A 25249-nucleotide genomic window follows, 5' to 3' on the forward strand; every position below is an offset into this window, starting at 1 on the left:
GATCACAGCAATGAACGATAGCAAATGCTAATTCATGTTATTAGTATATTCATTCATGAAAAATGAAGAAAATTACTAATTAACATAATTTAGCAGACAAGCCATAGAAGTTACAAACTACGCACAATAATCAGCTTGAATACTTCGTCCAATCATCTAAAACTAATCTCTACACAGTTGACAAAGATATCAAACTCATAATGAAAGGTTTCTTAAATTTGGCAGCTTCACGCTACCCTGCTTCTTTATGGAGACACCCAACTGCATTCCTACGGTTACCAAGGTCTCTAGTGATCTTCCACTGTTTTCCAGGAGATCCTCATCTATCCTTATGGAATCCTGTATATTTCAACTGATTAGATGCCAAAATCACTGAACAGCAGGATAGTTAAATTTCATAAAACAAGATATATCCATATCTGTTGTTTACCAATCCCTCTAAGGAGCAGCCCTTCCAGATGTAGAGACTTAAATTGGACACAATAGACAAAAACGAGAGAAGGGAAGGGTGAAAATTCTACATATAGACACAAAATGTTTAATTTTGGAGTGAACATCTTAAGGTGGCTAATATGTGAGGCAAGTAATTCACCATCACTCCCTAAAAAGTTCATGATCTCTAAAGCTTCTGTGAATGTGGTCATTTAATCTGTCTAATCTTCTGACTGCACATCCATCTTGCAAAATGGAGGTAGAAAGAAAATTCTTGGTAACCTACCTTTTCAAAGACACAAATTACGGTACTTCCACCAAAAGAAAAATATCCAAACTGCAATCACCAAAAAGAAATACAATTAGACATCAAACAGGATCATTTAATTCTAAGACAGCAAATGCCTAACATCATTAGTACCGAACCTCATCCCCTTTTTTCACATAGTCACCCTCCTTTTTAGAGAAATTAATGCTACCAACCATTGTTGCTCCAATTGCAACAAATGCAACCTGCAGTCAATTAAGCAAAGCTTCTTTCACCAAATTGAGCATAATGAAACACAGTAAGGTCATAGAGTTCAATTTCTGAGATAACCAGTCAGAATTGTTGGTTCAGCTAAGACGGGAACAAGCAATTAAGCATTAGTAACAAGTATAGTTAGAGCTCCTATAGACAGTAAAGGGAAGGATTGAAGCTCTGCTGATAACATTACTCAACACCTTAGAGACAAAATACATTAATGTCCTTCAAAAATAGCCGCAAGGAGATGATATCAAGATAAACTGATAAGAGGGTCGAGTTATGCTCACATGGAGATTTTCTAAAGATTAGCAAAATCATCAAAAAGGAAGTTCAAAATAGGAGTCACACAAACAAAGTGGCCTGTGGATCTGATAACCGTGTCAATGAGATACGTCATTAGATCCATTGCTTTGAACCAAACACAGCCTAATGAGAGAGATGTTGTAAGATAATAATCAAATACCTCTTACTGATAAAGAGGAGAATAGATGCATCATTCTGAATTTTCAGATATTTAAAATGTCCACTTCGGATGGCATATCAAAGAGATTGTGGTTACTTCCAGTGCTTTAAGGCTTTCGTTTGGATGCTTATATTTATATATGTATATATATATGTATATATATGTATATATATGTATATACATATATATATATATATATATATACACATACATACATACATATACATATACATATATTCTCAGACATCCATTTTTCTGTCGACTTTTGCAATATGGTATACTCCTTCTCACAATTTATGTCACACTTTCCTAGTTTACTTTTTAGTCTATCTCAAAAAGAATGTCACATTTCTATAGTTAGAAACAACTCTACTTAAAGTTACCCTTTCACCCTTAACAAACTGATTTAAGGCTCACACAGATTTTTAAGGTTTATTTTAGACCACAAATTCTAAAAGTCTTTCTTTCATTCTTTCTAAAGCTCTGTGCCAAATCAAACAGTACCACACAAATTGGGACAAAGGGAGTAACACAAAATGTCATCCTGTTTTTCTTTCTCTCAGTTCAATCACTACTCCAGCCACTTCCTCAACCCATTTAAATCACTCTACACTCTAGGCCTATTTTCAACCAAGTTGGAACCATTTGGGCTCCTCAATTTTAAGCCTTAGAGTGAAAAGAAAAAGTAATAGAGGAAAAATTTCATTCCACATGTAAAGGAATAAACCACGTTACATTGATTGGAGGTATACAATGACATATGCTATCCACCTATTGTCTTAGGGTTTTTGTTTTGAAGTTAGATTTCACATGGTAATCAAGTCACGTTAAGCTCATTTTCTTAGAATAATTCTGTTTTCACACCCTTTTTCTTCATTCTTCCACCGATATAGATTTCCTACTTTCTATCTCTGTCCACACCTCTCCCAAAAATTCCATCCATTTAGTTTATTTCTTTGCTCCAAGTCCAACACTCACTCATTTAGCCTGTTAGTTCATTCTCTCAAGTTTAGGGTCACTCTTGAACCTGGTAAACCCACTTTCTCAGCTCCATGACATCTCCATAATTTACCTGAGTATTGCCATTAGCCCACTATTGAGCTGTTAGTCCATTTCGGGCTCTTAAAAATTAAGTTCATCGCCATTTCAAAAAGAAATATTCAAAGAGAAGATAGAATAGAACTTCAATCTATGTGTGAACTCTAAGATTCAAATATAAATATAGGAGGGTGTTAGAGATACACAATATGCTACTTCAGTTGTAAAAGAATTTTGAAAGGGCTCATAATAGTCCTAAATTACTCTACCCATCAACTTAAAGTTTTGGGTAAATGCTTAAATTCATTCATATTACTGATACCGTTAATCGGAATCATTTACTTCTAAATTTAGCATGGCCAATAAAAGATAGCAGGACAACATAACAAATAAACAAAGTACCACACAACTTTCTCATGAAAAAAAAAACATAAATTTTTTAAGACTGGAATCAAATGCATAAAATGACATACCTTCCCGAAGTGTTCTGTGGAAATTATAGACACAACCCTCTTATTCTCGGTGAAGACATTGCAGTATTTGCTATTCACAGCAATAGGATTGACCTAGAAAAAGAGAAGAAAAGGGGAGTGGGATGGGTGGAATAAATCATTTAGGAGGGTTTAAAAATTAATCTGATAAAGAAAGCAGCAAAACGCTGCCAAGAACAAATAAGCGACATACAAAGAAGAACTATTCTCTACATACCGTATACAGGCAACCAGGTAGCTCAAGAAATTTCTCAATAGTTCCAGATACAGGAAAGTGGAAACGATGATAGTCCTGAATTTAGATACAGCATATATCCAAAAGGTGTAAATCAGAATATAACAGTGGAATTTACTTGACCAAAAAATTTGAATTTTGAGAAATTTTAGTGGAGATATTTAATAGTGTGAAATAGCTCCAACAATGAAGAAGGTTCACAACAGTTCTACCTGTGGTGCCAAGCGAAATATCACTAGAGATCCATTGACAAATTCACTAGAACACGTTTCATTCAGCAGACCTTGGATGGAAAACTTTCGACCCTGAGGTAATTCATTAAATGCCAAGGTAGTTTGCATCACAATGTATATGAGAATAAGCTTTTGAAACTTCTAAGATATCAAAATAACACAAACATAAAGGCGAAATAAGAGAAACAAAATCAAGCAATTCGGATAGGCTCCGCAATTAATCTGCACTAGACGATCATTACTGGTATCATGAAAAACAGCACAATATGTACCAGAAATAATTAAAAACACACATTTGTTAACAATAATTGGATTTACCTTGATCCAACATCTTATACTATCAGCTACACTGTTGAATGCCATCAGACGGCAATCAGCAGCACATACTGCAATATCATCACGTTCTACAAAAGCAATAGGTCTGGCACCAGGCTTCAACTCTCTTATGAAAAATTCGTTGAATGTCTGGAAACCAAATTTACAAGACCATCAAAGAAATGATGTGCAATGATAAAGAGAACTTAAAATTTTAAAATACTAGTAAATTATGCGAACAATAATCACATATAAATAAAGTGCATTGGATTGATCAAGATATAGTACATCCAAGTGATGAATTGATTTAAAATATTTTCCATTTTATACAAAATGGAGCTCCCATTTGCTTTGCGGACCATTGATAGGTATTCCGTATGTAGATTATTTTGTGTTATGCACTATGCCCTCATCAGTTGATTGTATGTCCATGTCTAAATTTTACCACAATCAACTGAAACAAGTAATATACCGCAAACATTTAGCACATTTCATCTTTGACTTAAGGTATGCCGATACTTGCGTTTTATTTGTAGATACCATCTCAAAGCTACAACTACTCCTAGCAGAAACAATAATATGACATGAGAAAAGATTCCTTCAATTCACCTACTCACTTCTTCTATATGTAATACCAAATTAAAGCATATGAGAGGAATAAACTAAGCTAAATTCATTCTTTCCATAATTCATAGAACTGCTAATATCAGTTCATTCTCCTGCAATCAGTCCAAAGACCTAGTTGAGACTTTTCTTTTTTGAGATCAAGAATTGTTTCATTGATAATGGGGAGCTTCCATACACAAGGAGCATACCAAATTGAAGTGAATAAAGAAAGAATAAACTAATACTCTCTCAAATGAAAGCCCACGTTGCCTGAAGGTCTTGGCGTACCTTAAATTGCTCCAATGGATACTTGACTTCATCCATATTTATTTGATCCTGAAACAGAACTATTTTATTCAATCACAGCAATTTACAAGAACAAGACATTCACAGTGTACTTCAAAAGAAACTATACATAGATATCGCCAAGAAATATAGAAATTATAATAAATTCAAGCACAAAACATGCTCATCATAAAATAGCCATGCAGTCAAATCACCAAACAAATGATCTCATCTTCAGCATCTAATGATTGGGGCTTTTAAGATCATAATGAGGGTAAAAGAATTACGTCCCATTTCCCATTTCAGAACCAAAAAACTGATCAGTCAAGGGCCTTGCAATCCAGTTTTCCTGTTTCACAATTTCACTTAGTCGGATATAGGGATCAAGAGTATAATTAAAATCTCATAGTACTTCATAAAGAAGTAGGCCCAAGAATAGAGTCTAAAATTGTAGTATTTACTAGGATAAATTTGGTCCTATTTGACAATTAAATTCTTGCAATGATCACATACTAGGATTTCGCACTCCAAAAAATCATTTATGATGCATATCCAACTTGATTGTATAGTGTAATACCAGAAGTAATAGAAGTGTTGAAGCAAACTTCTTCCGATATGAGGAAGATGGACGAGATTTCAGTATAAAGAGAAAGGACCCTTTAAGGATAGAGGGGATAGCTTTTTGAACATGACACATGGAAAGGAAGTTGCATTTAATCCAAAGATGTAACTTTTATCATCCAAAATCTCTTCCAGGGCACTTACAGTTCATTGCAACAGTAGCCAGGGTGAATTAAATGGGGCGAAAGCAAAAGGATAATTTAATTCTCCAAAAAGTAGAACTTCTTTTCCAAAGATGGCTATAAGACGTTCCAGAAAAATTGATTTATTGAAGAAAAAGTACAGAATCTCACTGCAGTTGGCTTAGGCTAGCTAGTGAACCTACTAGGATGAAAGAAGAACCATATATAATCAGAATTAATTATGACATCATAATGATGATGTTGATGTTTAACTGGGACAGTTACCTTAAAAAATTCAATGAAGTTAGGTATTTCTTTGGCGGATTCAGCAGTATCCATTTTCTTGCCCTGTTTTTCAGAGAGGCTCCGTAAGATTTCTTTTGCACCTGTACTAAAGTTAAAATGATAATAATCAGCAAAAAGATCCACAGCAGAAAAAGATGGGGCCGCAATTTATGAACTCTTACTAGATACTCACTGTACATTTCTGAAGTAGATATGAAGAACAGATAGGTTGATAGGGAAGTTTGGTAATACCATATCAACATCAGATGATATTTCCTTTTTCCATGAAAAAAGAACTTCTGGCCCATGCAACATTGATTATGTGAACAATAATCAAATAAAGTGCATTGGATTGATCAAGCTTATTATTAAGTGTTTGCTTTCTATTTGTTCTTCTTTTGATTTTCGACTATGGGAAGCAACCAAATATCCCTGATCTCTAACAGATTGAGATACATATACTAAAGATGAACTGAAACCATTATGTTTTTGAAAACCGGAGGCCAAAAAGCTACTTCAGGTATCATGGGCCAAAAACCGAAACTAATCTATATCATAGGGGTGGACAAGATGGATATACATATATATGCTTATAGATGGAACATATATAGGAAAATTGCTTGTTACAATTGAAGATCTTGAAAAGTGATTAAGTCAAAAGCATACCATTATCCATAAGGCCAAGGCCAAATTTAGACTGATAGATAGCCCTCATTGACAAGACTATCTTCCGATCAATTATTTCTTCCACTAGCCTTTTCTTTCGGCGGTCATAAACCTAACAAAGCGAGGATGCAACATCAGATGCCATCAGAGGACAAAAGAACCTTTTTTTCCAGCATGTTCTAATTCTCAGACTCCTCTGCCAGAAAGTGCATGCAAGGCAAAATAACGAGAGAATGAATTGACAAAAGAAACAAACATCCAGTTGTTCTTTATAAATCTTACACGAATGCAGAAAAGAGCCATGGAGAAATAGGTGAGCACTCAGACAGTGATTATTTTCAAGAGATATTAAATGTAAAAATTCAAAAGAAGGCGAGTCTCAGAGGAAGAAATGATACCAAATCTTCGGCCAATTCAAAGTAATAACTTTTTCTAGTAATGGGATCATATACGGCACTTCAGAATTCACGAGAGAACGCTAAATTGATAAACAGGATGAAAATACAAATAAAAAGGAATTGGATACCAACAGGCTTCACCCAAGAACTAGAATAAGCACTCCTGGCACAGCAACAGTGTGTAGAAGCTATTTAATTTACCACCTGAATATTGCCAAGGAATCTTCAGTGATACTTCAAAATAGGTAGAGTTACAAATAGATATCCAACACTCTGTTACTACTAGGTGATAATTTCAAGAAGGTCCAATTCATATCAGATCCAGAGAGAAAACACAGAAAAGTCCCTATTTGTAAGACATTTGGTCCTGGCTGAACACCACACCGTGTCAATTTTGTATAGCATATCAAAACAGTGTTAAAGGCAATATCTAATTGCAATGCATACGGCTGAAGTCAGCAAAAGAGGAAAAGCCAATTGGTCTTTCTGATAAAGCATGTAAGAAGACAAGGCAAATAAAGCACACTTTAATGTCTAAGATCCTTCACCCAGTTTCTACGGAAAAAAGGCTGTTCCGTCAGTATGAGAGAATACCAAGATATGTGAAGCACTTGAACCAGACCTTAAACCGATATCAAAAGTTGAAAAATGGGCCCATTCACTCAGTTTGAACATCCATCTACACAAAATTATACAAGTACATGAACTTCAATATTTAATTAAAAAAATATATAATAATCAAGAGGTAAGTAATTTTATTAGGAATAATTAGACTCAGAAAAGTTGCATAATTCTCACCCACTTGAAGCCTCCTTATCAGTCAAGAATCCTCCTGTCATAACCTGATTCCCAGTCCCCTCATCAAAACACAAGGTCATATGAATCATGTTATTCAACCCATCCGAAACTTCAAGAACTTCGCCACAAACAGGACAGCAATTAATTATTGGTTCCCTGAAAGAGAAGAACATTGAGTCAACAGGAGAATATAAGAACATGAAGCCAGCAACAGAAGTAGCTATATCTTTCAAAAAAGAGAAATCTTCACTTGACGCATAGAACTCTGCATAAAAGTTTAGGAATGTCCACAAAAGATTTGACAAGATAACTTCACAAGGAGGTTTCCGATCATCTCTAGATAAAAACATTTATTTGTCTCCCACAGCTATCCATTCCTCATGTACATTGTTAAAGAATAATTGTCCCATTAACAACCTTTCAGGATACATACCAACATATAAAAGAGTTTCAAGACAACTATGTTTTTTTCCACATGATAGAGCAAGATAAAAAGAATGACCTCCTTTCCTTTTTAGTATGTTTCAAAAAGAATGACCTCTTTCTTTTTTTGGTAACAACTTTCCACGTGGTATGTTTGAGACCACAAGATCAAAGGGCAATTTTGTACATTTAACCTAACTTTAATTTAGGACCACAAGATTAAAAAGTCTTCTTTATACTCTTAAACTCCGTGTCAAGTCAAACTAGGTCATTCTTTGTGAAACGGAGGGAGTAGTACTGTAGTAGCAGTAGAAGTAGATATTACCTATAAATAATACAAAACTAAGCAATTCTTCTTCAACTTCTGTATTATGGTGCAACCAATGTGGTCATTTTTAATCATATAATCTTGTATGACCACGCATTCATCTTAGCATCCGCATCTATGCAACACTCATTTTGTGGATATGTTGGACTTAAGCAGTCCAACTTTCACTACAACCTTGCCGGTCTTACAATTGTTCCATAGATGATAGAACCTATCTTACACTTTGACAGGCATCCTTCTATCACATAGCATTCATGTCTAGGAATATTGTTTCAAGAGAATGGAATGCTGCTCACGAAATGAAAATCAGATGGTGGAAATGGGAAGCATTATCGGGGTGCTATGTGATAGAAGGATGCCTACAAAAGTGAAAGGTAAGTTTTCTATAGAATAGTTATAAGACCGGCAAGACATTAAGAACTAAGTTTCTTTTAAGCTAAAACTTGTGTTGAAGGCACATATAGGAACTTTTGGTTTTCATCCATTTTATTCATTACTAACTACCTTCAGCTTACTTTACTTTAGTTGCTATGAAGCATCTAAATTGATTGTACATCATGAAGTTCAATACTACGTCAGAATGTTCCCTTTAACAAAAGTAGCCTCGTGCTTCTATTTTGTGATGGTTGCTAATAGTTTTCACCCTAAGCATATGTTTGCTGGGCTATCCTATTTAAGAAATGAAGATGTACACTTATTTTATGATGGTGTCTCACATTTTCCTTTCTGCAGAAGATACTATTTAAAAGCTTGAACAAACCCTTGCAAAGACACTAAGGAAACATCACATAGAAACTTAACTCTTCCCCCCAACTCTTTAGTCAGACAATTATGAATTAACAAATGGGATCCATGTGACATTTGCATACGTTATTAGGACGAGAGAATAGTTTCCTTTTGGAGTTCCCGTTGGTCATTCCCCTTCCCCGCTTTTCTCTCAGTTCCCTGCCTCCTCATAGTTAGAACTACAAAAGTCTCATTTAATTAAATAATAGAGTAACACAAATAAAAAAGAACTCATTTAGACGCTGAAGTTCATTAAACCTGAGCATTGAAGGGATTCCTAGAAAAAGTAACACTTGATTCCAGGCATGCAAATTTTACAAGGCCTTACTTTTCATTTTGTATAGCCAGAAGTGTGGCTAACTCATCCAAGCTAACAACACCATCCCCGTTTCTGTCAGCTTGTTTGAATATCTCCTCTTTCTGACAAACAGAATAAAGATTCCTTAGCAGACTTCATAGAAAATACAAGGTGTGCCTTGGCTAAATAAATTACAAAATATGTATTTAGAATTCTCTGCAGGTTTAGTATCTTTTCAAAAAATGCAATTGTATTATGCTGAGAAAGGGTCATTATTGAAATCACAGTATGAACAGGATGTGATTTAGATGAGAAATCAAGTCCAATAACGTCTTCCATGAGAGGCTCTAAAAAGACTACAATGAGAGCTAAAGATTCTCCTCAGATGCGAACCTTCTCAGCTGCCAGTTTATTTCCAAACGCATCAATCAAATCAGAGAACTCGTCCAATGAAAGCTCTCCGTCTTCATTACAGTCCTGCAAAGAGCAACAATTCTCAAATTCATAAATCATCTCATTACCAAACAGTAATAAGAACAGAGAAGCAACTGAGAGTGTGTATATTATAATAAACTGAAAATTATTTACATAATGTTAGCAAATGACCTTTACTTACCTTCTCTCTTTTAACAGAAAGAAATGGGCTTTTTTTATTTTGATGACAAGGGAAATGAGTGCATTTTTTTGGTCAACCTCTTCAGAAAGAACCAATACAACTTCTGAAGGAGTGAAGGGCCCAGTGTGGGAAGTGAAAGAGACAGAAAAAGGGATGGTCCACATTGCACTACACAACGATTCAATACCACTTTTCTTCCGATATATGGATGTTTTTGGATACTTAATCGCAACTTTTTAAAAATTGAGCCCATATAGGTGTGATATGCATAGGATGATCTTGATATTTTTTTTAAAAAAAGAGAGAGAGAGAGAGAGAGAAAGAGAAAGAGAAAGAGAAAAGATTGAACCAGTTCATTTTGATGAATCAAGAAACAAAAAAGAAAAGGTTGAATGAGAGACGCCTATATAGATGAGACAGAGTCTAGCCAGCTTATGCTGCATTGTTCTTCAGAAGTGTCCACTAACAGATCACTGTCAACTAGGACGACAGCACGGGTAAAGTTTTCACATACCACTATAGATAAGATGCGCCTAACAAAGGTTTTCTCTGTCTCAACGGGATCCTGCAAAGAAAATGTAATCACATATCAGGGATGAGGGCCAAAAGAAACCTACCATAAGTAATTAGAAGTAGATGGGTCCCAGCGAATACAAACCTCAATGCAACACGAAATAGATATACGGCCAACAACTGTGGAGGCAGATGATGGGTCTAATAAGTCAAAAACCTCAGTATCAGAACTGCAATCCTGCAAGATAAGTTATTCTCTTAAACATTGGGCTAAGGATTGGTTTGCAAAAGGGAAGAAACCTGATTTCATGATTAGGAATTGGCACAAAGCCAAATTAAACAATCCAAAAAATTGAAGTTACTATCCAGCAGACATAGATTAATCACAAGAAGTGTGGGATACATCTGAAAGCATAGTATCCTTATAGTAGATCCCTTTGACAACAGAATAACTATCTCCAAGTAGAGGAAAGGTGCAAATATTGTAAACTACGGAATGCAGCTCCATACACCATATCAACACTTTTAACAAGCCAACGGCTTCTGTAGTTCTGTTAATACTTACAAGTAAAAACTTCTAAAAGCATTATCTTATGAAACTACATCAATGTCAATATAAAATCCTTGTTCCTGCACTGGTTAACACCCTACTTTGGACGTACGAGACTTGCAGGCTACTGACTTATCCAAATGCTTGATGAAAGTAACAGCTATTTGAAGCGGTTACTTCTAAAATGCTACAAAATCCAAGCATAGTGAAGACTAAGCCGCTTCCATATTTTATCTTACAAAAACCAAGCATAGTGAAAAAAATAACTACTATTTGATGTTGCTTTTAACAAGTTTTCCCAAATTCCTAGGACTTGTCATTAAAGGCCACCTGTAGTCTACCTCTTATCACATATGACATTGTAAGCGCAAATACACAATTGATATAGGGAAAATGACACAAATGCTTAGTTCAGTAAGCTTTATAGGAAATGAGGATTCAAAATTTATTCAGATTTTATGTGAGTACAATTTGAGGAATGTGTCCTCGACAAGTGGATTTGCCCTCTCTGTAACAGATGTTCTAATTTCTCTATGACATAACCTTTTAAAGCAAAACAAATGAAAACAAAAATTCCATTTTATCTAATAACAACAACACATCCAAGGTGTATACGCAGCCTTTACCCCTACCTTGTGAAAGTAGAGCGGTTATTTCCAATAGACCCTCAGTAGTGAAGAAACCATAGAGAAAATAATGGAGACAAGAACAGTAGAAACAACAAATAGTACGATGACCGAAGCAAAGAAAACAACAGGTAATAGTAAAATCAAAGAATACGATAGTAGGAGAGTTAGCCAATTTATCATACTGTAAATTAAAAAAAGGATGATACTTACAAACAAGTAAACCAAGAACTTCCGCCTTTATATTACAAATGATTAATCCATGGTTAACAACATAAACATGACAAATACAGTGCCACTTGTTGCAGATATTTTCTCAATCTCAAGAGCAACTCACCTGAGAGAGAAATTCAAGTAGATCAACCTCACAGTAACCGATCAGATTGTTCCTCGAAAGTCTATTGGTCTGTACCATAAATAAATCAGTAGTGAGTAATTTATGAGGATTTTCTCTTATTTATTATGTTTTTTTCTCTTTTGGTAACAACTAGGAGGCTAAAACCAATATTGGCATTTCCAAGTGCAACATCATGCAAAGATGAAAATAAAACAACAATATCTTCCACCTGAAATCTTAAGGAACACGATTGGGAACAAAAAATCAACAAAGAGTATTCTGGTTCCTAGCATAAGACAAAGATGAGGTTTGATATTGTCCCTGAGAACTGTATATAAATCTCAGGATGCTACAAATTCATGAATGACTGGAATGACAGAAAGCATATATCCTAATTTTGTATTTGCCAATAACATTCTCAACATGAACCATGATGACCAGAAATTATCAAGATGCTCCATCACCTTTTTGAGACTTAAAATGGTCAAAAATGACTAGCAAGAGATACAAACTATTTTCACAACCACAAGTATGACGCACCTCAAAAACAGATATTCTTGCAAGATGTGCTCCGTGTTTTTCCAAAAGAAGCTTCTTTTCCTATAGAAGTTAAGGTTAAAAAATATCAGCAAAATCTCATGACACAGATAGCTTATTAATTATTTATAGAGAAAACTAAAGAAGATCAAAATAGCTTCTAAGAACTTGCCATTATCCTCTCAGAATTTGGTGAGTTTTGAAATATACAAAGTGTCCCATCAGGTATATATGAGCATCAAAGGGGCTTACAAAAATTTGGGCTAATTCACACGTAGCTAGCACATTCCCCTAATAAAAATTGATGGGTGCTTAAATTCTTTTACATGGCATCACAACAAACTTTAAGCTTGTGCATTCACCTGTAATTTCAATTTTCGTTTCACGCATGAATCCTAGTACATTCAGAAAGTTGGCAGAGATATACGATGGCCCATATCAGATGTAGTTTGAGAGGAGGTATAAAGGTTTCTGAAGGAACTTAAGGATCTTGGGTTATTTACTCATTTCTTATGATTTTACTAGAATAATCAGGTTCTCTCGCACATAGCATAACCGAGAATGCAACACTCTAATGTAATGAGATGGTAGAACCCAGACTAGCGTGTCTTAAACAGAACAAAGATTCACAGGATTGCAAGGTCAGTGCAAGCCCACTGTAACTTGCCTAACTAGACTTCAGTTATCATACTTTGCTCGGGCTTTGATAAACAAAAGGTAAGTTAAACACTAAAAAGATCACTCAACGCCTACCAACAAGGAAAAGTTTGCATGTACAAGGACTAGAAATTTTATTTCTATAATCACCATAAGCATCTTAAATAAGTGAGTGTACTTAATCAATGTGGGGAAGCAACAATAATTGTGGCCAAAAATGTTTTTATCAGCTTCATCTATATGTGCATTGATCATATTAAAATTATATATGTTATTTCATAAGCAACTTATAGTAGATGTAAAAAAAAAGTGTTTACTCACTGAGTTCCAGGTCGGCTTGTCAGTTCTGCAAAGAAATTTACAGAACAAAAAGAAACATAATCACTAATCTGCGGTGTGAAAAGTAGGGAAGTCAAGCACAACTATGCCTTTTTACTTTTTCAACATTATGGAATGGCTGGAGAAAATCAAGTGAAATGTGTCATATAAATCTACTAGGCAAGAATCGATAAGCCTTCTTCCAGTTTATAGTACATAAACATGCAGTAGCAGACTTATAAGAAAGACAAATACCAAGGTGATGGTGTATTTTTGTACATATCATACTTGGCGCATTATCATTTTCTGGAGAAATAATGATCCAAAGCAAGAAAATTTCCAAAGATAACAAGAATCTCTATACAGCACATCAAGATAATAACACTCTGAACTATTGTAAGATAAGAGAAGATTAGAAGCAATTTTCCAATTTTTTGCTCCAAAAATATTTACAACAAGCACGAGTTTTCCAGCTGCAATTCCAAATAAAATAGTGTAACTTTTCATGTCTGTTACTATTAGTGCATTTTGAAGTATCCAGGCAGGTATAAAGAACCTAGTAAAAGTTCTAACCTTTTTCATTTACTCAATTGTCCAGCTCCAACAAAATATAAGACCCAAGGGTAAACTCAAAATTTGTTCCTCACTTGCATGCTCACATCTCAAAAGCAGTCCTGTTAAATAAAACTGGGCATAACTTAAACCCATCCATCTTCGTTTTTCTTCTCGGGATCTAGAGTACTTCAGGTAAAAGCTAGTTTCATTTTTCGCAAATTATCCTTCAATTGTTAGAATAATTCTTAACAACCTTTTATCATTGTACTCACACCCAACATACTGAGCAACAAATAGCATAAGCAACCCCCATCCCTAACTAAAACTGTGGACTACAAGAAGAGGCAGAAGTGAATTCTCAAATTATTTGTCTGGAACATACATATTTTTATTTGTGTGTATGTACTGTGAACATTGTTGAAGACACAAATTCACTACCAAGCAACTATCTGCAGGCATGTGTACTTAACTGATCAGACACATGAGTGCGAAAAGTTTGTTCACCAAGGGTAATACAAGCTAGCCATTTGTCCTTAAATTTCATCTCAGCCTGAAACAAAGCAACCACAAGTTCATACATCTGAGTAACTTAAATCTTCATACACACAATAGGTATTACATTTACCAGATTGGGTACAATTTTCTGCAAACTTTGTAGGATTAGTTACAGAATACTACATTCTGAATCCTTTCAAAACTTAAACAAACATACATATAGTATTTTCACATAAATATTCCATCTATAAGACTAAGTGTAAAATTTTTGCAAAATTTGTAAATTAGTCCGAGAAAGTTATACTCTGTATCTTTTCAAAACTTAAAATATTTATAAATGTGTAGGTATTCACACGCTCAACATGCATATAGATGTAACATTTACCCAATTATGTACAAACTTAGCAAAATTCGTAGATATTAGTTACAATAAGTTGCGCACTGATTCTTTTCAGAACTTGAAAAAAACGCTTAAATACTACTAATATACTTTACATTTACCAAAGAGTGTATGAAATTCAGCAAAGATTTGAAGGAATTACCTACACAAAGACTTTTTCAGAACTTACGCGTAAATACGAATTCACACATAGAACGTACAGAATTTCGTATTACATCTAGCAGAGAGCATAAAAAAGTACAAAATTAGTAGAAAGTAGTAGTAGTTAAAAGAAAGTTACGCTAATGATCTGGATGAGAGCGATGCCAGCAAAGTCTTCCTCCTTAAGGATCTTAGAAGTTTGAGAATGTGAAGCAGCTGTGTGACAACTACGGCGACTGTGCAGGCGAAGCCGTCGACCGAGTCTTCTTATCCGCGACGGTTTGGTACCATCGGCGGAGTCGTTGGAGGAGCAATCCTGTCTCGAATTTCCATGACCCATTCTATGTGTATCTGGAATTCTCTAATGAAAAATGAAGAAAATGTATAATAAGAATATGAAAAGATTGTTGAATTAGTTGAATGAAGGTTTAGGCTATGACCACTGCCTTCAGAGTGGGTGAAACGCTGACCTGGACTTTGCCTTTTCTTATTTAGCCATCATTGGTCATATAACGCGATTTTCTTTTTATGACATTATTTTTATTCAAGTGGCGTAGGTGTTCCCTTTTCTTTTAAAAATTTAATTGTTCTTTCAGATAATTTTAATCGGAGACATTAAATTTAATGTTAATGCATGTGCAAAAACTTTTTTCTTTTTTGCGCTAAGAGAAATTCGCAGTCGCTATTCTTTGGGTGCACACAAGATAAGGTACCAATTATTATCATAGGTTAGTTACAATTTTACCCTTAACTTAAAAGATTATACAACTCCTCAACTATAATAAACGTATTTTCTTATTTCAAAAAACACGAAAATTTTCTAGAATTAAATAAGGGCATATTAGGAAAAAAATTCATAATCTTTTTGTTAAATTGACAAGCAAATAGGGACAGAAGGAGTAGCTCGCAAACCACATAGGAGACGAGCTCGACTCAGAAGGCAAAACCCCTTGCTTTCAAGGGTAAAGGGTTTCGAACTTAAGACCTCCAACATGGAAGTCCCAAGCTCAAACGTTGGGCCACCCCGAAGGATAATGCATGTGCAAAAAAAATATACTTTAAATTGTTGTGAAGTTGAAAAAAGACATGCAAATAAATAAATCAATTGTACCTCATGTGATCGGGTGTATTTAGATCCATTAATTAATTGTTAATCATCTCTTAATGAGCAAGCAAGGTCTTGAAAATTTGAATTATTCTAGTGGTATTAAAAATAGAAAGAAAGAAAAATTCGTAAAGACGAACAAATAATCCTAATTATTTATATGGTAATTGATATTTCAATTTTCAATTTAGATCATGAAAATTCATAATTTTTCATACTTAATATCTTGTGTTATATTTTGAGAAATTATAATTAAAAAAAAAACTGACATGTGGGAGGTTATATGATCTTACGCATGCTTTTCTCCTTAAGACTCATAACCCCAATAATTTTCTCTATAACAAATGGCAGCACAAAAAGTTAAATATCAACTGACCAAATTTATATTTTACAATTACTATTAGTGCAAAAATAGGATAAGGCATTTTGGTCTTGAAAGAAGAAGACAAGAGAAAAACAGGAATATGCAAATTGATTGGGTCAGAGAAGAGAATGAGAAGACTGAAAAGTTCGTTACAAATACAAGGCACAAAACATAAATTGGGGTCCATTTGCTTCTTCTATTGTACTACGCCCAGATTTTGGACTTTTTGGTCAATGTCCTTGTTAACTCCAAAGTAACAATATTTTTTCTTCTACTAATAACTAGTAAATATACATTACGTGTGTATATTATGTAGAACGTATATATTTTATAAACTAAATGATCATCTTCATTTTGCAGCCGTGCTCTTCAAATTTATCTCTGCCTATAAACAACGTATTTTATATTTGATAAAAGTGGCGTTAAAGATATTATTTGCTCTCATGGAATATACTATAAAATACTATACATATATTTTAGGGAAAATTCACAAATATTCCTAAACTATAATCAAAATTTCCGAGACACGTCTTAACTAAACTAAGGTCCTATTATCACGTAAGACAAAAGGTGCATAAAATTACAAAAAAAATTAAGTTCATGGAGCAATAGGACCTTAGTTTAGTTAAGATGTGTCTCTGAAATTTCGGTCATAATCTAGTGCGATATTTGTGTATTTTCCCCATATATTTATATAATTATGGTTTTAAGAAAATGAACTCATTCTCAGACATTAAAAGAATATTCACAAACTATAGCATAAAAAAAGAGAGAAATCGAAGAAACAACTTTATATTAAAGGTGTCTTTATAGAGTAAGTAACTCTTTCCTTTACGAATATAATAATTATATACTTATCGAAAAATTAAAAAACGTTCAAGATTTTTATCTTCGTATCAATTAAAACTTACTATGTGAGAGGTGTTGACATCCAATTCACTCTTTAGGAGGTCGTCCTCTATGTCAATCTCCAAATTTTTCTTCTTTGTCTTTCTATTTTCTTTTACCATCTCGATTCGAGTCTTTGTCAGCCACATTGCTAACTTGCTGTACACACGAACATGAACAAATTAACTTGAAACCCCACCGTAGAAAAGCAAAGAAATTAAAGAAAGGGAGATTTGCATAATCGTCATTATTACCATTTAATGTACAACTTGTATTTCAATTTTGACATCTTGATTTTGTTGGAGTATCTAGAAAATAAAAACATCAAAATTATAAAATCGAACACCAATTTGAACAACCTATAGCCTATAGGTTTGATCCTATGGAAAATGCAATGTAACCTAAGTCACGATAGGTATCAAACTAGAATCGGGTAAAGAAAATAAGCCTGGCCAAGAAAAGAACATATACAAAATGTAAAGACTCTTTGTTCATCTAATAATATATAATGTATGAGCCCTATGTTCAAATTGTAATTTAAAAAGGATACAGTTCTATCTACCGCTTTATGTTAGAATCAAAATAATGAGATTTTAATGTGAAAGCTATTAAAGTAAATTTTGAAAGATATATTAAGTCTGAGCTTCAAAATAACATGAGTTGTGGTGTAGTATGAAGAAAATTATGTTGAAGAATAATTTATGAATTTTGTAATACTTAATTTGAATTTAGTCAAACTCTAATTTAAATAGTGGACACTTGGTGTGAAAAAAATTTTGGGGTGCAGTATGAAGAAAATTATGTTGAAGCATAATTTATGAATTTTATAATATTTAATTTAAATTTAGTCGAACTCTAATTTAAACAGTGGACACTTGGTGTGAAAAAAAATTTGAGCATCAAAGGTGTTATCTGTTAAAAATCTTAAAAATATAACGAATGTTCGGGTCGATACTAATAGGATATCACTTTGTCAAAATGTATGGACTATTTGGTGTTCGACCCGAAAGATATAGTTGGACAATTTTGGGCCTTTGTTCCCATATTTGCAAGTCAGTTCATCCCTCTGCCCTCTCCGACGATCCACTACGAGAACTCGCGGCGAAGCGCCGGAAATGACGAAGTTCTTCGCGTTTGAGAAGATGCACAGGTTCAACAATGTTTCACTGAGTCTGAATGTTCATCATTATAATGTGTTGCTTTATTTGTTGGTTAAAATTAGGGTTTCCCATAAATGTTAACAAATGAGTTACTTGTGAATGCAATTGTGTTGTGTGCCATTTATTAAAGTTGATTGTAGTTCGAGTCAGGATGATCCTACTGTTCAAAACAAATTTAAGTCCGACTACTTTGACATGACGTAGGAGTGAATAACTAAATGACGTTTAAACATGAAATTAACCCTTGATAAGTCTTAGAAAGTGGATATACATACAGGGGAATCTGGGGTTGTGCCTGAGGGAGCAGTGCAGCTATTTGCACAAGTAAGAATTAGTCGAAAAGGGAAGACGAAGGGCTTTATGCATGATTAGATTAGTACCAATAGTGCCTGCCAGGGATGATTAGAAGGATCACTCCATGTATGTCTTCAAGTTGATTTAAAGAAAAATATAACTGTCTTTGAAAGGCTAAGCATTCATATTGGTCTTCTGCCAATGCACAAACCCAAAAAAGAAGAAAAAAGAATCATTAGGGTGAACATCTAATTTATAAGTAGGAATCTCCCTATAGATGAGTGCCTCTGCAATATAAAAGGGTGAATGAAAATGTTAGTTGCTGGCAATAAAATGGGATCATGACAATTGATATAGTAACAGTAACACTCTGCATACCTAGTTGATTTTGTGTTATCTATAAACTAGATTTGGCGTATTCATTTATCAATTATCCTTTTCCATTATAATGGATTCTGAAATACGATCTGTTACTCCTGAATATACATATTCAGAATTTGTGGAGTGCTTATTTCGATTTCCAGTATTTGAGTTTTCATGCTTCAGGCATTCAGGTGAAAGAATGAGGGATCAACTTTCTAGGTGCACCTCGTCCAGGAGTGTCTAAAGAATCCATTTGATGTATAGTGGTAGATGGTGCAAACGTTGGCCTCACTAATCAGCCTAGTTATGATTTCTCCCAGGTGCCCATGCTTTATTTGTATTCCTTTTTTGTTTTCTTATCCTCCCCTTGATTTATTCTGAGGTGCCAGTGGGAGAATGTGTTTGGAGTTAAGGTTGTATTTCGATGTGTATTAGAATTTTAAAAAGAAGAAAAACAACAAACTACTTGTATATCAATATGCATGTTTCAACAAGGAAATGGGGATTCTCTGACCTATTTGATTTTCTCTTATGTTATTTAGCATAACTTAGGGAGAGGAAAAAATTCCTACTGCTGCTTTGCATTCGGTCTTTTTAACGATGAAGTGCTACTTCCATAATCTAGCACATTGTTTATGCATAGTTTGCCTCTCTAGTCTCTACATCCACGAGGTAGGGGTAAGGTCGCTCTACCCCTTCCTGTGTGAGATTTCATTGGGTATGTTGTTGTTTGGTGCAGAGTTTGACTGAAAGAAATAGTAGAATTTTCAAGGCAACAAGAAACACATTCATAGCCATAAGTGTAGAGCTTTTTCTTTCCTAGCTCTTTGGTGCAACCTAAATTTTGTACATGATGTAAATGCCATGTTAGATACTATCGAGGGATTGCACTCTCTGTATCTCTGTTTTGTAGCACTAACTTAGTGGTATTCTCTCTATGATAAAATTCTTCATTACTTTTCAGAAAAAAAACATTCTTTGGTAGCCTTTTTTTGTATCACCAAGAAATTTAGCTGGGGCCATTCCAAATGACTAATTGCATGCAACCTTCAAGACTCGGGGATAATGGGCCAGCTGCTCTTCCATTCTCCACTTTAATACCAGGCTCGATGCAGGTTTATCTTGCAGTGACGGTATGTTAGCAACATTGTCCATCTAGTCCAGAGTAAATTCTTCTCCACATTGATCAATCCACGTGCTCAAGTGAAATGACTTGAAGCTTTTGTTAATTTGGCCTCAAAGCTGAAGTGGTTCAGGGAAATTTATATGGTGCTTGGTTTTCTAAATTTACCATTTTGGCTCCTGATGTGTTTCTGTTTGTTTGTCTTTCTGACTGTGCCTTTTTTATTTACAAAGGGTTGATTGATCGATCAATAATGCCTCAACTTTGCTGCAGGGGAATATCATGGGAGTGTATGTTTTAATCGTAGATTGTTATTTTGATTTTATTTCATGTTCACCACTTGAAAAGATAAATGAAGTTATGCCTGATAACTGTTATGGAGTTTGGAAGGAGGGGATGGGTTTAAGAGATTTACACAGGCTTCTGGTAGGATATGAATTTAACAAAAGGATAAACAACGTAACTAAGTTTGCAATGTGATCATATTTTTATGGAGCTTAACTGAAACTTCAAAAAAAAATTAGTTAGATTCTGAACCATGGCTGTGTAAAACTATTCGTCAGTATGTTTGAGATTAGTAATTTCAGGGACATAAGTTGCATTCACTTTGTTATTGGTAATGGCCTCGGTGAATGTCTTGTGACTTGACTCTTATGGGATGTTTCCCCAACTCTTTCTGTGAGTTAGTCAACTTCATTGCGTATATCATGTAAAACCTTAGAATGAGGTTTGTAGCAATTGTTTAGTTTAAGTCATGTCAATCCTTGCAATTCATAAATAGTATAACAACTTGACTAGACGAAAGAACCATAAGCACTAACTAGATGAAGGAATGCTTATGAGTCACTGCAGATTCTGGCATGAATTAATTTGTGAAGTGAGGCGTTATTCTGATGTGCATATTTTGCATTACCTTCGTCACAGTTCATAAAAACCTGACTTCCCGTGTTAAATAACTAAATAAGAAGTACCAAAAACAGCTTGAATTAAACCAAATTTGTTTCGATTCTTGAATTAGACTGCATATTTACAATGACAACAAAGTATCAATGTGTAAATCCTTAAATAGGATCTGGAGAGATTAGTGTGTACGTGAACCTCTACCTTGGAAGGCAGAACGATTATTTCCGCCTATAGACCCTTGGGTTAAGGAAAAATATAGATAAATTACACTACCGTGCAAATGCCTTTCCTCCCCCTTTCCAGTTTAAGCTAATAAAGCTGGTATAAACCTCGAGAAATGTTGGTTTAAACGTCTTACTGAAACAGTTTTGGGTATATTTCTGTTTTCAATAAGCTTCGAAAGATGTTTGGTTGCAGCTTTCTTTGATACTAATATTGACAGCTAACAACTAATAAATAGCAAGTAACTTGTTGTAATAGACTAAATTGTACTCAAATGAATCCGAGCATCTCACCAACTCCAAGTTTTTGGAATGCCCCAAATTCGACTCGAGTATTGGTATGAAAAAAATATCACATTCCCTGTATACCATATATTTCAATCCTTGCTTAAAATATATTTCCGGAGAGTTTAAAGAAATCGTTAATAACTTGCAATAAAGTAAATTAGTGTCATTATCCCATGAATTAAAGCTAAGCGTGCGTATAATTTTACTTTCAACTTCCTTGGAAATGCAATGTACCCAAGTTTAACATATACTAATCTAAGGTCAAAAGAAGTCACCCATAAAGAAAAAAAAAAGGAGAGGAGTTGTAATGAACAAAAGGAGGACAAAATTTTACCACAAGTGGTATCTCCACCAGGGTGGGCACAATTATACCTTTGATGAATGTGCCCATTTTGATATGTTTACTATAAACTAGTTATATTTGGTACTTTGGATCTAACAAGCTAACTAGTGGTGTTTGACTCAAAAGGCTTGATGCTTTGACCTTGGAATTGATATATGTGGGATGCATATATATTATAAGCATAATTAGCTAGCTTTACTCAAAAGCTAAACTTGGTCCCATCAATGATTTCTTCTGTTAGTTTCTCTCTGCCAAATTCATCTAAGTTCATCATATCCTACCTATACTATACATTAAAAAAAGTAGTTAAAAAGAAAGGGTGTTAGGAAGGGAAGTTTGTTTTCATATACAAGTACATATTATATTTTTCCAATCACTCTTTTCTTTCTTCCATTGATGTCTTTATCAGATAAAAACAAACAACTTAAAGAACAAGTTGAGATAGGGCCATGAAGAGCAGCATGTTTTTGTGCAATCATAATGGCTTTCAATTTGATTAGGTCATATTCCCAAACCAAGCAAAGTTCCAAAGAAAGCAAATTATATTGGTGAAACTCATAACGTCAACATATTGAGATCATGGAGTTGCCTTTGCTCACAAGAAACTAATAACTTGTTTTAAAAAGTCTATACCTACACATGCAAAGTCCAAACTCACACCTCCTACCACCAACAACCAACTTTGGATGAATTCTCTAGGTTCAACTAAATTCATTATATATCGCGTGCAAAAAATATTTAAACTATACGATAATTTTAAATTCTAGATTCATGCTCCGTGAACTCGGGTTGAAAGAGGCAAGGAGCTTTATTTTAATTGGGAAATATTTAATATATATACTTTTAATGTCGAATCATGATCAACTAGAATAGAAATAAATCACTGGATCCAACATTTGTTGGGGGTTGGGGTTGGTTGGAGTTTGTTTGCTTGTTGATCTCTCTTTATGTCAAAACATGTGCAGTTGTTTGCAAATGCAGTCTTGTATTGTATGGGTGAGATGATTAGAAATGTTCAGTGCTTACGAGCTAATTAAGCAATGAAATCATTTAATTATATGTACTTCTCAATGGCGTTTGGGTCTTAATTTCTCTGGGATTTTGATAAGCACTAATGAATAGGTACACGTGGTGACGAGGACATAACCTTTAATTATGCTGATATTAACAATTATTTTTTTTCTCAATAAGACAAATTAACAACCGTGCAGTCTCAATCTTTGAATTTAATTTCTCTAGTTTTATCTACTTTTTAATCTAATGGAAATTAACATATATTAGTGGATATTGCTCCTTTAGACCTTGAATCCAACTTTATTTACATAATAAATTTTATTCTCTTTTTCACTAGTGTGAAAATAAATAAAATGGCCCCATGAATTTGCTTTATGCTACACTTTTAGAGATTTAAGTCAAACATGAAAAGAATTACAGAGACATTGAAATCTTTTATTCACAAGATTAGGCTTTAATGTTTGGTTAACATGTAACAGGAAAACGCTCATCACGTTTTAACAGTAATTAGGACCTTAAAAAGCACTTAAAAAGAGTAATTACTCTTTAGAATCCTTAAAAGTTAAAAAGTAAACTTTGAATTCTAAGATTAGTTTCCCATTTCACATTTCACAATCACAAAAAAGTACTTTATTTATATTTTGACAATTGAATTTGAGCCCTCTCGTCCTTTCAATTGACAATTAAAAAGATTAAAAAAAGAGTCAGTCTATTGCAAATTGGAAGGAATAGAAACTTTGCTTATTCTAGAGTCAAGAGTAGAATCTTAATTAATTGTTGTAATAGGTTGATTATCTATTTTATATTGACATAATCAACTAATAATCTTTTCATTACTATTTTATGATAAACATTTTTGCTCGAATAGTAGAAAGCATTTTAATTTTTCATATTAAAATATTATTATTTCATCTTCATCTATTTAGTTAAAATATTTATAGAAATAATCATTGGTATATTTCAATGAGAAACTTTAACGGAAAATAGTAATATTTTGTATTGAACTTTTTATTTCATAAAGATAAAAAGAAAATTTCTAAATCTAATTTTAGTGAGTTTGGATCGAATATATTATTAAAATAGTAACAAATAAAATAGGATGATAAGAGTAATCACCTTGTAGTGGGAATTAGTAGCTAGCCACTTCCTTTGTTTCACTTTTCTACTTTTCTTATATAAATTCACCATTGAGATTTCCATCTTTATTTATAACACTATTATTACTAATAACTTTTCTTATTCTTGTATTGTCTTTGTCACCATTCAACTTCAAAAATCTTCGTTCACACTCCACAAAAAGTCTATTTTTATACAAAATCACTTTCTTGGTGTGTTGTCTCTGGAAAATACTTTCCTTGCCCAAGGATATAATCAATTAACATAATTATCTCCTTTTCTTTTCTATTTTTCTTTCGAAAAATGACACATGACTCGACACATATATATATACACACGTAACATAGGCATAATTATAGCGTTTGCAATTGAAAAATTAATGTTATTTTGACAAATTGACACAAATACAATCAAATATATTAGAAGTGTAAAATCAATAATTCATGATATGCTATATGTCGTTTTTTTCTTTTGTCAAGTCTGGAGATTGTCATATTGGATCCATCACGTGTGTGTGAAAGAATTAAGAGGGGAATGCTTACATAAACATGATACGATGCTTGCATAAGCAACCACCAATATTAAATCATAAAATAAAATAAAATAAAAAAAGGTAGAAATTAAAAAAATGTTCCTTAACTTGGTGACACAAGACAACTACCAAATATCCATCATAACACATAAAAGCTAAAAAGGCTACTGAAATACTTAGCAGTAGTAGTGTAGTAGTAGTACAAGTAACACATCTCAAAAGGAAGAAAATAATTTTTTCTTTCTTTCTCCCCTTTTGGTTTTGGCCTTAATCCAATACTTCCTTCACGTGACAACTTCCATCATTTGCAACATTAAGATTATATTGTCGCATATCGATACATATAAGTTAAATTTTTTAAACTTTGATATTGTTAAAGTATTCAATTATCTCGTCGCACTTGTATCATACCAGTGTGATAAGTTATAATATGAATACATA

General features: G+C 33.8%; 1 protein-coding gene and 1 long non-coding RNA gene across 3 annotated transcripts; one reads left to right on the top strand and one right to left on the bottom strand.

Annotated features, from left to right (window-relative positions):
- Positions 1-2: 2 nt before the first annotated feature.
- Positions 3-17755, bottom strand: LOC107008287 (phosphatidylserine decarboxylase proenzyme 2-like). 2 transcript variants are annotated; one of them, XM_015207261.2, is made up of 23 exons: positions 17706-17755; positions 17475-17610; positions 15234-15455; positions 14529-14608; positions 13507-13531; positions 12532-12591; positions 11992-12060; positions 10624-10716; positions 10480-10530; positions 9743-9826; positions 9380-9471; positions 7515-7670; positions 7311-7395; positions 6319-6430; positions 5653-5753; positions 4628-4675; positions 3737-3883; positions 3398-3490; positions 3168-3242; positions 2933-3025; positions 859-945; positions 719-769; positions 3-339 (listed from the first exon to the last, which is right to left on the bottom strand). In XM_015207261.2, exons 1-23 carry the CDS (start codon positions 17738-17740, stop codon positions 196-198), a joined length of 2139 nt encoding a protein of 712 aa, XP_015062747.1. In that variant the 5' UTR covers positions 17741-17755; the 3' UTR covers positions 3-195. The 2 variants fall into 2 exon arrangements, with proteins under 2 accessions (XP_015062747.1, XP_015062748.1); XM_015207262.2 differs by lacking the exons at positions 17475-17610; positions 17706-17755 and adding an exon at positions 15565-15594.
- A 685-nt stretch (positions 17756-18440) lies between these two features.
- Positions 18441-20762, top strand: LOC107013555. Its single transcript, XR_001456142.2, has 3 exons — positions 18441-18601; positions 19452-19588; positions 20233-20762. It is a non-coding gene; the product is annotated as an uncharacterized LOC107013555 (long non-coding RNA).
- Positions 20763-25249: the final 4487 nt, after the last annotated feature.

Source organism: Solanum pennellii, chromosome 1 (genome assembly GCF_001406875.1).
Source record: "Solanum pennellii chromosome 1, SPENNV200".
NCBI lineage: Eukaryota > Viridiplantae > Streptophyta > Magnoliopsida > Solanales > Solanaceae > Solanum > Solanum pennellii.